This window comes from Drosophila teissieri, chromosome 3R (assembly GCF_016746235.2).
Source record: "Drosophila teissieri strain GT53w chromosome 3R, Prin_Dtei_1.1, whole genome shotgun sequence".
Classification (NCBI taxonomy): domain Eukaryota; kingdom Metazoa; phylum Arthropoda; class Insecta; order Diptera; family Drosophilidae; genus Drosophila; species Drosophila teissieri.
The window spans coordinates 8,025,900-8,037,951 of record NC_053032.1 but is presented as its reverse complement, the minus strand read 5'-3'; the positions used below and the strand labels follow the sequence as shown (position 1 = coordinate 8,037,951).

The window sequence follows — 12,052 nt, the reverse complement described above, 5'->3', positions numbered from 1 at the left end:
TTTCCTGATCCTGGCCAGGACACTTAAATGCTAATCCCATTGCCGTTTCAGCCACTTGAGAGCGCGAACGACAACCGCAAAGCCCCACTGATTGATTTGTTTAATGCGCCCGGATCCGGCGATAGCGGAGTATCCGTGAATCCCTTGGACAACTTAATTTCATTAGCGCATATTTAAGTGTGAGCATAAACTTGCCGGGCGGGCAATTACATCGGATTTGGCCAGAACACCCTCTCGTAACTCACTTAATTGAACAGCGGGCGGTGGCGGCGACGGCCAATCCCGAAATCCGACGAGCCCCGATGATGTTGTCCCTGTGATTCCCATTGCGGGACTTACTCTCCGAGTGCCGCAGGACGAGGACGACGAGGACACGCAGGACATTGCTGAGGGGCAGCCACGGCGTCGCTGTGGCCAGGACTGGGCAGCTTCCAAGGCTGACCAGCATTTGCGTAGGCCCGAGGAACTGCCTGTGGCTCCTGCTCCTGGCTCTGCTTCTACTCCAGGCCCAAGATGCAGCAGCAGCAGCAGCAACATCCAGCGCAACAGCAACCACGTCGCCGCAGCAGGCTGGGGTATCCCGTGGCTCTCCTAGTGGCGACCATGGCCCACACCACACACCTAATCGTTTTCCAGCCGCAGGACTTGACCACCAGGACAACTCCACCGCAACAACCGCAGCAGCAGCAACATCTGATGTTGAAGCCGCAGCCACTTCAACATCAAGTTCCAAGGACGATGGCGATGCTGAGCAGATGCTGCCACAGATTCCGTCGTATATCCGCACAACCGCCATGTTCTTCTGCATAGTCATCATGCTGCTGGGCGTGGTGGGCAATGTGATGGTGAGTCCTGCCTCCTTTTAAAGAAAAATGGGCGAAAGCTTTTGTAATTGAAATTAATTCATTTGGAAACTGCCTCCAGGGCGCGCAGGGTGATTCACCCTTTTAATGGTAGATAAACACTTTATTACGTGAAAATAAAATTTTAAGGATTCTTATTTACAATTCACTTGGTAATTGGAAATAAAAAATAAAAATAATGTATACAAATATGTTTTACTTAGACCAAGTGTTCAGCCTAAGACCACTAAAGACAGTTTTTATCCCCGTTACTCGTATGTATCAGGGGGAAGAAAGCATTTCCGATACTATTGTCTGAATATTCTTGATCAGGAGTACTAACCAAGTCCCTGTGGTCATCTGTCCATCCGCCTTTGTTGGTGCCTGTCCGTCCTTATGTCCGTACGTTGAGATATCGAGAACTATAAGAGGTAAATTATTATTGATATATGAAGATGATACAAATGAAAAAATTCGCCAGTAGGAACCTGAACTTTATGTCTTCCGCGCTCCTTAAGATTGTCTAATCCCAAATCCACTCGGTTGCAGGTGCCCATCGTGATTGTGAAGACCAAGGACATGCGCAACTCGACGAACATCTTCCTCACCAACCTGAGCATCGCGGACCTTCTGGTGCTGCTGGTCTGCACACCCACCGTCCTCGTGGAGGTCAACACTCGCCCAGAGACCTGGGTACTCGGCCACGAGATGTGTGAGTGGCTCCAGCCCCAGTGCTCCTGGTCTATTTATTCTCTCCAGCCTAATTAACTGCTGTTCTATCTAGGCAAGGCTGTGCCGTTCGTGGAGCTCACAGTGGCCCACGCCAGTGTGCTGACCATCCTAGCCATCTCGTTCGAGCGCTATTACGCAATCTGCGAGCCATTAAAGGCCGGCTACGTCTGCACCAAGGGGCGGGCCATCCTCATCTGCGTACTGGCCTGGGGCATTGCTGCACTCTTTACGAGGTAAGCGATTAGGGCCTACAGGCAGTGAAAGGAACTCGTACTTCTGAAATGACTTCTTAAATTTAATTGCATTACTAGCATTATACTTTTAAAATATTAATTAGTTTAGTCGCTGCATGCTTTTTGGTGTTGGTGGTCCTACATTTCGTATGTATACACATGTATCCTGTTTAGATATACTTAGTTTATGGCCTCTTTTCGTTTATTCATTTCGCTCAGTCAAGCATTCAGTTTCTCGCTCATTAATTATAAGTGTCAATCGCCATCATTTAAATGATTTGTGTTTTGTTATTGGGCTTTGCACTTTTTTCCCGTTTTGTTTATTTTCCATTATGACGTGGAGTTTCTGGTCGTGGTATTGGCCCCTTTGTGCGCCATCTACGGTGGCGTGTCCATTTACATGCTAAACTGCGACTCTCGCCTATCTATTCCATTTCTACTCCTGTCCTGCCACCTCTCCTGCTCCACTTGCACCATCATTCCCATTGACATCCTTCGCCTCAAGTTCCGGACGGCTTTTGTCCAAGTTCCGGGAGCTTGCCGTTATCAGCGCCCTGTCATCTTTAATAAGCACCGATGTCCGCTATCATGGATTTCATTTCATTGACACTTTATTATTGTGCGCCCTGTCCAAGGACGAGCGGCGACCCTTTTTAATTTTGCAAATCTTGCCGCGTCCATAACAATGAAATAAACAGCACATTGTCGAGCTGCCCACCGACCCCTCAGCACTCCGGGAGCCATGGGGTCATCCATGGCTGGGAATTGGGTCCGCAGGACACCCGCCTCCAGGCCGAAACCCATTAATTACGCCACACAAGAAGTCGGAGGCCAAAAGAAGCGCAAACATTTTAAAACACATTCAAACAGAATGTGTGTGCGCCACACGACGCCCACGGGCGCAAAAGTGGGCGTGTCAAATCGCTGACGCACGTACAAAGCGCCCAGATCATCTTTAGTGGAAAAAAATACGGCCACTGCCTGTTGACTGTCATGGCATTTCGTTTATCGGTCTAGCCAGTGAGGATTTGGGCTCGGAAAGTGTTTAATCAGCGGCTCGGATTACTCAAAATAATCAAATATTTAAACTTGTCTGCTAGATGTATTTACAAAGTCAACAGAGTATATCCCACCAGAAATTCTAGAACTGCTCACTTGCCCCATTGTAAGTAGAATGTAATCACAATAATGATAATAATGATATAATAATAATAACCACATGTTGAGCTTTACTTGAATATATTTTTAGATATATGTCAGCAACGTATATTAATAGATGTCAGATAGATACTTTAATTTTAATGAACGCTTGCATTTTTATTTAATTTACTATTAAAATTTATCTAACGACCACTTAACGCCCACAGATTACAACACTGAAGAGACATGGTAGAAGCTTTTTTTAAACAAAAATATTTCAAGTCAGCTTTCCTAATTCCATATTTACCTCTCCCCCCACAGCTTTTAGCTTAATACCCGGTATTTGAAAGTCGATGATAATCGAATGCAAGTTTTTTTAATTAACCACCGACGATTTTTAATGGCATAGTACTATTTTTCTATGCTTCAACATATATTTTTTTAACGCTGGCTCCAAGAAATAAAAAACCCTTCAAAACAATGGGGCCAGGGAAATTGTCCAAGACAGACTGGAACTTTACAGACTTGAACTTATTCCTAGACTGGATCAACCTTTCGTCCATCGCCATTCGCTCATCGTCATAATCTGCTTCTCTTCCTGTCTTCTGAATCCACCTCATTTACCCGCCACTCTCTGCCTTTTCCTCAAAAATCCAACCGTATCCATTATCCACGCCCCCGGTGACCCCGCCACCTGATTACGTTTCTTGTTTGCTTTCTCTCCCCAATCTTCGATTTTCCCCAAGCAGCCCCATTCTGTGGGTGGCCGAGTACAAGCTGGCCGAGTACATTGATGGATCGTCGGTGGCCGTGTGCCTGACCCAGGCCATCACCGACTGGACGCTGGCCTTCTTCCTGATGACCATCTCAGTGTTCTTCGTGGTGCCGTTCGTGACCCTGGTGGTGCTGTACGGTATCATCGCCCGAAATCTGGTCTCCAACCGGGCGGCCATGTTGCGCGCCCGCCCCACGAAGCCTGAACTTAGTCTAAAGGCACGCAAGCAGGTGGTTCTAATGCTCGGTGCCGTGGTGCTGTCCTTCTTCGTCTGCCTGCTGCCCTTCCGCGTCCTCACCCTGTGGATCATCCTCAGCACGGACCAAACGCTACACGATCTGGGATTGGTGCGCTACTACAGCCTGCTCTACTTCTGTAGAATTATGTTGTACCTCAACTCAGCCATGAACCCGATTCTTTACAATCTGATGTCGACCAAGTTTCGAAGGGGCTTCAAGCGGCTTTGCCAAGATGCTGGGCGATTACTGCTGGAACTGGTCACGTTGGGAAGAAGGAAGGAGAACTCTTCCCGCGGACGCAGAGGCACCTTGTCGCTGGGCATGGGCACTAATACGAACACGAATACCAGCTCCTCAAATGCCATGGCGGCCACGAGCTCCAGCATTCTGTCGAGGAGCTCCAATCGTAGGTGCAGCGAGGATATAAGTCGCACCCGCCTTAAGATCGAAATGCAGATGCCATGTGGCTGTGATCTGGAGGCCATGGCCATGCTGCAGCATTCTACCTTGGGCAAGGGAATGGCCAGGAGAGTGAGTGACAGCCGGCTCCTGCCTGTGAGAAACCATCAACTACGACGCCACAAGCCGCAAACAAGTTTTGATGAGGAGGAACTGCAGGAGGATAAACTTAGCGAAGGGAAAATCCCACAAAAGGGTCGGGCAAATCTCCCCAAAATACCAGGAGAAATAGTAAATCTGCCCGAAAATCTCCTCTAAGCGAGATGGGCGTGAAAAATCGCCTTTAACCCGTTTACCCACTCGCTTCACTTGGCCGGAATGTGCCGATGACGCTGATCCCGATTCCTATTCCCGTTCCTGGTAAACACAAATCGCTTCCTGAACGCTTTTGGCAGGCATAATCGATTTCAGTCACCCGCTGACAGCTGCCGAGAATCCAGAATCGAAGTTGGGCTGCCGCCTTGGACATTTCCGTACCAAAAACAATCAATTTTTCGGGCTATTAAACTCGAATGAATGTGCCAAAGATAAATAACAGCAACGACAGCCGAACAGCACTAAAACTACCACTACTGGTCAGGGTTAGGAGTCCAGATAGGGACTGGCAGTAAGGGGTAAGCCATTAGGCGGCCTTCGAGGAGCAATGGAAGGCAAATGGAAATGGCTTAATATGCGTTTGGGCGAACCATCAGGTCGGCGGATAAACATGATTTAGGTGTATTGAAATAGTTTCCGTAAGCCGGACCGGACAAAATGGCCGCCATTACACCGGGCGGCCATCACCGGAAGTCGAAAAAACTGTTGCCTACTTGGCGGCGACTCAGATAAAAAGCTTAGCTCAATATGCACACAATGTCCACATGTAAACACGCTGTATATACACCATACCCTCACACGTACACATAGCCAAATATTAATATATATATTTGTCCGAACATATTTATATACATACATACATACTCTGCTTATAAATACAAGGAACCACACGCACACACACACGAGAGTTTGTAAGTAAATAAATTTTTTATGACAACTCATGGCGGGTATTTCCCACATTACTCCTCCCAATCGGAATCTGTAATTTATATAATTCTAAGGAAATCGGACAAATGTCCGTCCTCTGTAAATATACGTATTCGTACCATACGCGTAGCTTTTTAATTTGTTTTTGTAGCCCTATGACGTAGACTGCCTCGTTTTGTAGAGTAAAAAGTAATAAGTAACTTGAACCCCCACCATTCTGCGAGTATGATAAGTATGAGCAGACGTTGCCGTTTCCGTTTCCGCTGTGTGATTAAGTTGAGTGCTGCGCCCTCGAAAGTTTTCCAGTAGTTAGCCGTTGAGTAGCTTTTAAATATTTGTTTGTTTTCTGCCCGCAGCGCGTTAAAACTTTGCAGACAACACTAGTCACTAGTCCCCACTAAAACTGAATATATGATTCTTGCAGTCCCATCATCGCCATATCCAGCTACAGTGTGGAGCCCTACGGGGACGGAACCGATGCTCCTGTTTGCACCACCGCCGCAGATGGGTTCTGGTCTATCTTCTATTTCGTGGGCTGCATCACGCTGTTTTTCTTCCTGCCCTTCGGCATCCTGGTCCTTCTCTACGCGGCCATCGCGTACAAGCTGCTGCGTCCTAACAACGCCTTCCACAGACCAACCTCCCCGCAGCCGCAGCAACCGGCTGGCGGAGCCACCAGTGGTTCTTTGCAGGTGCCTAGCACCAAAGGCAACAGTCATCAACAGAGCAACGGGATGAGGAAGCACCGCAAGCAGGTGATCTTCATGCTGGTGGCCGTGGTGTCCAGCTTTTTTATTTGCCTTCTGCCTTTCCGGGCTTTCACCCTTTGGGTGATCCTGGCCAACGCCAAGGATGTGGAGAGTCTGGGTATTGCCGGATACTACAACCTGCTGTACTTCTCGCGCTTCATGCTCTACCTGAACTCGGCCATGAACCCGATCCTGTACAACCTGATGTCCTCCAAGTTTCGCAGCGGCTTCTGGCGGCTGCTGCTCACTTGTCTGGGGCAGCGGCCACATCACCATCGTAGCCACCATTACCATCAGAAGCAGAATCCGGCGGCGAGCGGAAGCGGGCGCAACGTGTCCAGGCGACAGGAACAGGATGCTGAGGAAGGAGCCGCGCTGGCGGGAACGACCAGTGCCAGGCATCCACGTCGCACTCTCCGCCGCGAGGCCACCTTCTTAATCAACTCCATATCCACCTCCTCGGGCACCGATCGCACTACATCATCGTCAGCGTGGCGCAGCAACAGTCTGTCCGTTTCCGGTCTGAGCGAACGGGAGCGGGGCATCCTGGGAGCTGCTATCATCGGAACCACGGCAGCAACTGTTACTACTGCCTGTCTGCAGGAGCGACGTGCCAGCAAGATCTAATTCACATCCTGAAAATGCATCCTTCGAATCCATGCCCACTGCCAGCAACCGTTCAAGTATTTAGTTGAATTCCAACAGCAAATAGTCATAGTTTTAGAAAAATTTTGTTGTAAAGACTGAAGTACCTCAGAAGAAGTCAATAAACGCAAGAGAAGATGTTTTTGAAAATTGCAACTAATTTTCTGCGGGCCATGACAATTATAGGTTTGCAAGCTTAAAATTGCATAGCATTAACTTTATTTTCCCTCTCTGGATACATGAGCTTTAATATAATTTGTAGAACAGAAACGAGTATTATGTATTCATGCGATCACTTTAAAGAATCTCTTGAGACTTCATTGGAATTACGGTTAGAACATTTGGGTTTGCCCTAAGCAATAATTCATCATGCATGATACCTTTCACATAAGAGGTTGGAAACGCTATGTTTGAAGGGCCTTATGCAAAATCCTTGCCCTTTCTTAAAAAAATCGTTTTTATCCCACAATAGCTAAATTTGTGTTTGTCAATTTGAAGGTATCATTGTATCCAGATAGGTTCTCAATACTTTTATCCGCTTTGGTTGTATTTAAGCTGCGCAAGTTAAACAAGAGGTCTACATCGTTGTCAGATGATTATATCTCATGTTAGAAGGAATGTTTTGTATATCAAATAAAACATTTTTTTTTTACAATTTTTTATGTTTTTCTTTGTACAAAATAATGAGTAACTACATAAAATCCTGTATGTATACAAGGCAATACATAAAGGTAGAGTATATCATTAAAACAAAAATTTCCTTCCAAATATATGTTTATGCATAATATAATATAAAATATACATATTTTTCATATTTTTCGCAGACATTCGATTTTTAAACAATCAAATATTTAAACATTATGCAAATCCCTCATGATGCATAGAATAAATGCTAAATACAATGGCATGACGCTACGTTTAAAATATGTCAAATACCAACCTAACATTTTACAAAGTTAAGTCAGAATAACTCCCAGGTTCTAGGACTTATTTAAAGTCTAAGCTTTAGCATGATGCCTAAACAAGTGTTATCGAATTTTAGCCAATTATAAAACAAATTTTTGACGTTTGAAAAGTACTCCACAAATCGGCTCACTCTTCTAGAAGTGTTTGCCAAGTGTTTAGGTGTGTGCGCATCTGTTCCGGCCTTCACTTAAGTTTTTGGAATCTTTCCAAAGTCAAGAAATAAAACAAGTCGTTTGTAGGCATCGGTACAGATCGATTTTATTAGACTTAAGTGAAGTTAAGATTCAAATTCGGGCGACGGTTAAAACCGAAACTAAAGTGTCCTTGATCCCAAACCTTTCAATTTATAAACGCACACGCAATCATTTTTATTAAACTTCATCGCTGTCGTCATTATTACACTAATTATGTGCCTTAACAAATCCCTTGTGTCACACGAAAATTCAAACACAAAATCATTCGACGTTAATTCTAAAAATGTTCGTTCGGTTTTGGGTTCGATTTACATAAAATTTCAAGATGACTGAGACAAGTGGCGATCACGTTCGCTAGAGATAATATGTTTAGAAAATTGTATTTGTAATTTAAACACATACATATGTATACATAGTGGTAAGTAGTAGCTGACATAGGACAAGTATAATTGCTCCTGCCGTCGCCTGCGCTCAATTAATGTGTAGTTAATAGTACATATTAGTTTCGGTATTATTTCGCGCTGCTGTGATAGGTAACTTCTTACTGTAGGTTAAAGTAATATTAGGTTAATTGCTACACCGAATTAGCTTGCTTTGCACTACTTATGAACAGAACTGCGGAAATCAGAGTGACGGTTAGTATTAGGATCGATGTCCTTGTTGTTTGTTTGGTTGGGGATGTCTGAAGTCTGAATCGGGATCTGGTTGGCTACGTACCTAATACATATTTGCTTAAATTGTTTATCGAATTGGATCACGGTTAGGATCATACAAACACACTACTCGTCATTTCTCACCATTATTGTTATTACAGAATTAGTTATTATAATTACGATTTCGTGGATCCGCCATCGGTTTCGCTTGTTTTATTATTATTGTGTGGTTTCCGTTTTAATTTATTATATTTAAATTTTGTTTAATTGTATAATAAAATAATGATTCACAATCAGAGTTATTCAGCAGCAACCGGATTTGGTGTTTTCCACTGGACGTCCTTGATCGATTTTCACTTTGCTAGCGTTGTCGGTGGCGCTGGATGGCGGCCCGACGCGATTCTTGATCTCGGCCGCCATCGTCATGAAGGCCTGCTCCACGTTGGTGGCGCTCTTGGCCGAAGTTTCAAGGAATGGAATGCCTAACTGGGCTGCGTACTCCTAGAGTTTCGGAATCAAAAGGCCAGTTTAGTAAATACATGCATCTATGATTCCCCCGATAAAACCAGCAATATACGCACCGCAGCTGTGGTGTGGTCGACTACCTTCTTGGTGGTCAAGTCGCTCTTGTTGCCCACCAGCAACTTGTTGACATTCTCACAGGCATACCGCTCGATCTCCTCCAGCCACTGCTTTACATTGTTGAAAGACTCTTGGTCCGTGCAATCGTATACGACAATGATGCCATGGGCTCCTCTATAATATGAAGACGTGATGGTGCGGAAGCGCTCCTGCCCAGCAGTATCCCACTATAAACAGACTTATTAGCTATGGACTGGATTGCCTCAGGCGTCTTAATGCTTACGATTTGTAGTTTAATGGTCTTTCCGTCGAGTTCGATGGTCCTGATTTTCTGCAAGATAAAGGTTTATGAGTCAGACATAAAGAGTTTTCACAACTTTTTGGTTGGCTTACGAAATCCACTCCGATTGTGCTGATATAGCTTTCTGTATATGTGTCATCGGCAAATCGCAGCAGAAGACAGGACTTTCCAACGCCCGAGTCTCCAATAAGCAGCAACTTAAAGAGATAGTCGCTGTGGATTGGGAGATAGTTAATTAATTATATAAAATAATCTGCAGTGAAGGGATAGTTCTGATACTATGCTGTATGCTTCAGTAAGTTTCATAAAGAGATTAATAAAACTTAGTAAACTGAGTGACATATTAAAGTAAGTGATATACAAGACACTAAGTTTAACATCGGATATGATAATAAATTTAATGGGATAAGGTGGTCTTTTAAGTTGGCATGCATTGCTTTATGCAAAACGTTAGGAAAGGTTTTTCAAGGGAATAGTTTAGTCGGTTCAGATACTAATATATGTATGCATAAAACCGGTTTGGTTTAGGCTTTATCTTATCGTGCTATGTCCAACATCAACCCCCAATTGCTGAGTGATGTGCGACAGTGTTTCAATCCTCCGCACATATGTACATATGTATGCTGGCGATTGGAGGAGGCTTTCTAGAGAGTGCGAGCCAAGATCGGTTGAGATTTAATTGCTTTGAAGTGAGAGCAGCAATTAAGTGGAACTGGAATGGCCTTTGATTACGTAGCACTGCGCTGGGGGTGGGAAACGCTTTCCACGCAGGTGACTCATCCGCCCGCCCAGCGATTTGGCCCGTCAACTGGGATCTGCCTACATATATGTATGGACTTTATACATATGCAGATTCCGAGGAGAGCAATCTTTTGAACTCGCTTTACAATGCTTCGCCCGTAGGCATTTTAATAAAATCTAGCTGAAACACACACTTCGGGTTATGGCTTCTTGATTGGGTCGGTTGTTAGGTTGTGTTTTTTGTTTTCACCAAATGGTCTGTTTTTTTGGAGTTGCCAACGAGGGCAAAAGGGAGTGGAGTGGGGCTGCTCGATAATGAATGGGAATGAAACGTAGCAGAAATGACGTCGCAGAAAAAATAAAAGAAACCACATTCGGAAGGAAGTGGGGAGCAGTAAACCGTTTTAAATCCAGATAACTGCGCATAATTGCGTGTGACGACTTACTATTCCGGATTCACAGATGACATTTTCTGGCTTTTTCACAAGATTATATATTTGCCACGAACAAATATTCGATTTCTGGCCCTGGATTGGCTGATGTTTAGAGCGTTTTTATTCGACTTGCGCGCTCCGAATTACTGGAAATCGACACGCACTTGGCTTGTGTTGTGTTTTGCAGTTCGCTATTGTGATTATTGCAGCGAATTTAAATGGGAAATACGTTTATTTCCACAAATTCGACGGCCGAGAACGAGAACAATGGCGACTGAAAAAATGACGAAGTGGCATTAGGGGCAGTGTTGGAAAGCGCGCGTGGCCCTCTTTCAACCAGGGCTACACACTCACTTGCCAGCGGAGGTGAGTGGGCGGAACCAGAAAAGAAAATATATGATTATCGCCATTTGACCCCTATCACACCCCATAAAAAAACCAAAACTCATAACTTTTGCATACAATCTCTTATGGTACATCATTTGTTTCTAAACACGGCTTTTAACATTTGAGTGTTTGCATAGAGAACACATTAAAGATAATAATAATAATACGCGTAATAGTATATGAAAGAAGATTCGATAAGCGGGTGTAGCGCCTGGGGGAATGCATCTGGCAGATCCGAAATATGAGTTGGGCCGCTACTCCAGCGAATTAAGCGTGAGCAGCTGCTTGAGCACCTTCGTCTGTGAGGTCTCCCGGATCTCGCCCGCCAGGAACATCTCGTCAACGACACTGTACACCTTGTAGAAGTTGAACACCAGATCCAGCTCGCACACGTTATGGAAGTATTCGTTCAGCACCTCCACGAAGTTGTGGATGGCCTCCAGATAGCACAGGTTGTTGTCGTTCACATCCACGCAGATGCAGAAATACAGACCCGCATAGCGTCGGTAGACGATCTTGAAATTGCGGAACTACGAGCAAAAATGTGATAAAGCGGTTCTTGAACAGGACATACAGACTCGATCCCACCTCCACAAAGTTGGTGTGCTTCGCATCGCGAACTGTGACCACTGCATGCACCTCCTCAATCAGTTTCTGTTTCTCGTCGTCATCGAAGTTCATGTACCACTTGGCCAGGCGAGTTTTCCCAGCTCGGTTTTGTATAAGTATGAATCGTATCTGGGCGAATGGAGAGTCATATAGGGGTCTAAGCTAAAAGCTGGCTAATTGCTCACCATTTTTGAAGAAATTTGTTAGACCGTTTCTTGGCTATTTACAACTTTTTTTTATTTCGACAACGGGGGCGAAAAACTGATTATGAGCAAATTGTGTATCACTGAGACCAGGGCTACAACTACTGTTGCAAAACAGCTGTTTCCTCGACAGTGTTGCAAACTG

General features: G+C 44.8%; 3 protein-coding genes across 4 annotated transcripts; 1 reads left to right on the top strand and 2 right to left on the bottom strand.

Annotated features, from left to right (window-relative positions):
- The first annotated feature begins 344 nt into the window (after positions 1–344).
- On the top strand, positions 345–6,819 carry LOC122622147 (growth hormone secretagogue receptor type 1). Of its 2 annotated transcripts, none has more exons than XM_043800369.1 (4): positions 345–845; positions 1,392–1,554; positions 1,627–1,807; positions 3,697–5,270. In XM_043800369.1, exons 1-4 carry the CDS (start codon positions 756–758, stop codon positions 4,676–4,678), a joined length of 1,416 nt encoding a protein of 471 aa, XP_043656304.1. In that variant the 5' UTR covers positions 345–755; the 3' UTR covers positions 4,679–5,270. The 2 variants fall into 2 exon arrangements, with proteins under 2 accessions (XP_043656304.1, XP_043656303.1); XM_043800368.1 differs by lacking the exon at positions 3,697–5,270 and adding an exon at positions 5,868–6,819 and having other exon boundaries at positions 642–845.
- A 1,327-nt stretch (positions 6,820–8,146) lies between these two features.
- On the bottom strand, positions 8,147–11,008 carry LOC122622150 (ras-related protein Rab-1A). Its single transcript, XM_043800372.1, has 5 exons — positions 10,721–11,008; positions 9,626–9,746; positions 9,516–9,563; positions 9,232–9,459; positions 8,147–9,151 (listed from the first exon to the last, which is right to left on the bottom strand). The coding sequence occupies exons 1-5, from the start codon at positions 10,741–10,743 to the stop codon at positions 8,954–8,956; spliced, it is 618 nt and encodes a 205-aa protein (XP_043656307.1). The 5' UTR covers positions 10,744–11,008; the 3' UTR covers positions 8,147–8,953.
- Positions 11,009–11,156: 148 nt separating this feature from the next.
- LOC122622151 (AP-2 complex subunit sigma) lies at positions 11,157–12,018 on the bottom strand. The gene is made up of 3 exons (XM_043800373.1): positions 11,890–12,018; positions 11,684–11,833; positions 11,157–11,625 (listed from the first exon to the last, which is right to left on the bottom strand). Exons 1-3 carry the CDS (start codon positions 11,890–11,892, stop codon positions 11,350–11,352), a joined length of 429 nt encoding a protein of 142 aa, XP_043656308.1. The 5' UTR covers positions 11,893–12,018; the 3' UTR covers positions 11,157–11,349.
- Positions 12,019–12,052: the final 34 nt, after the last annotated feature.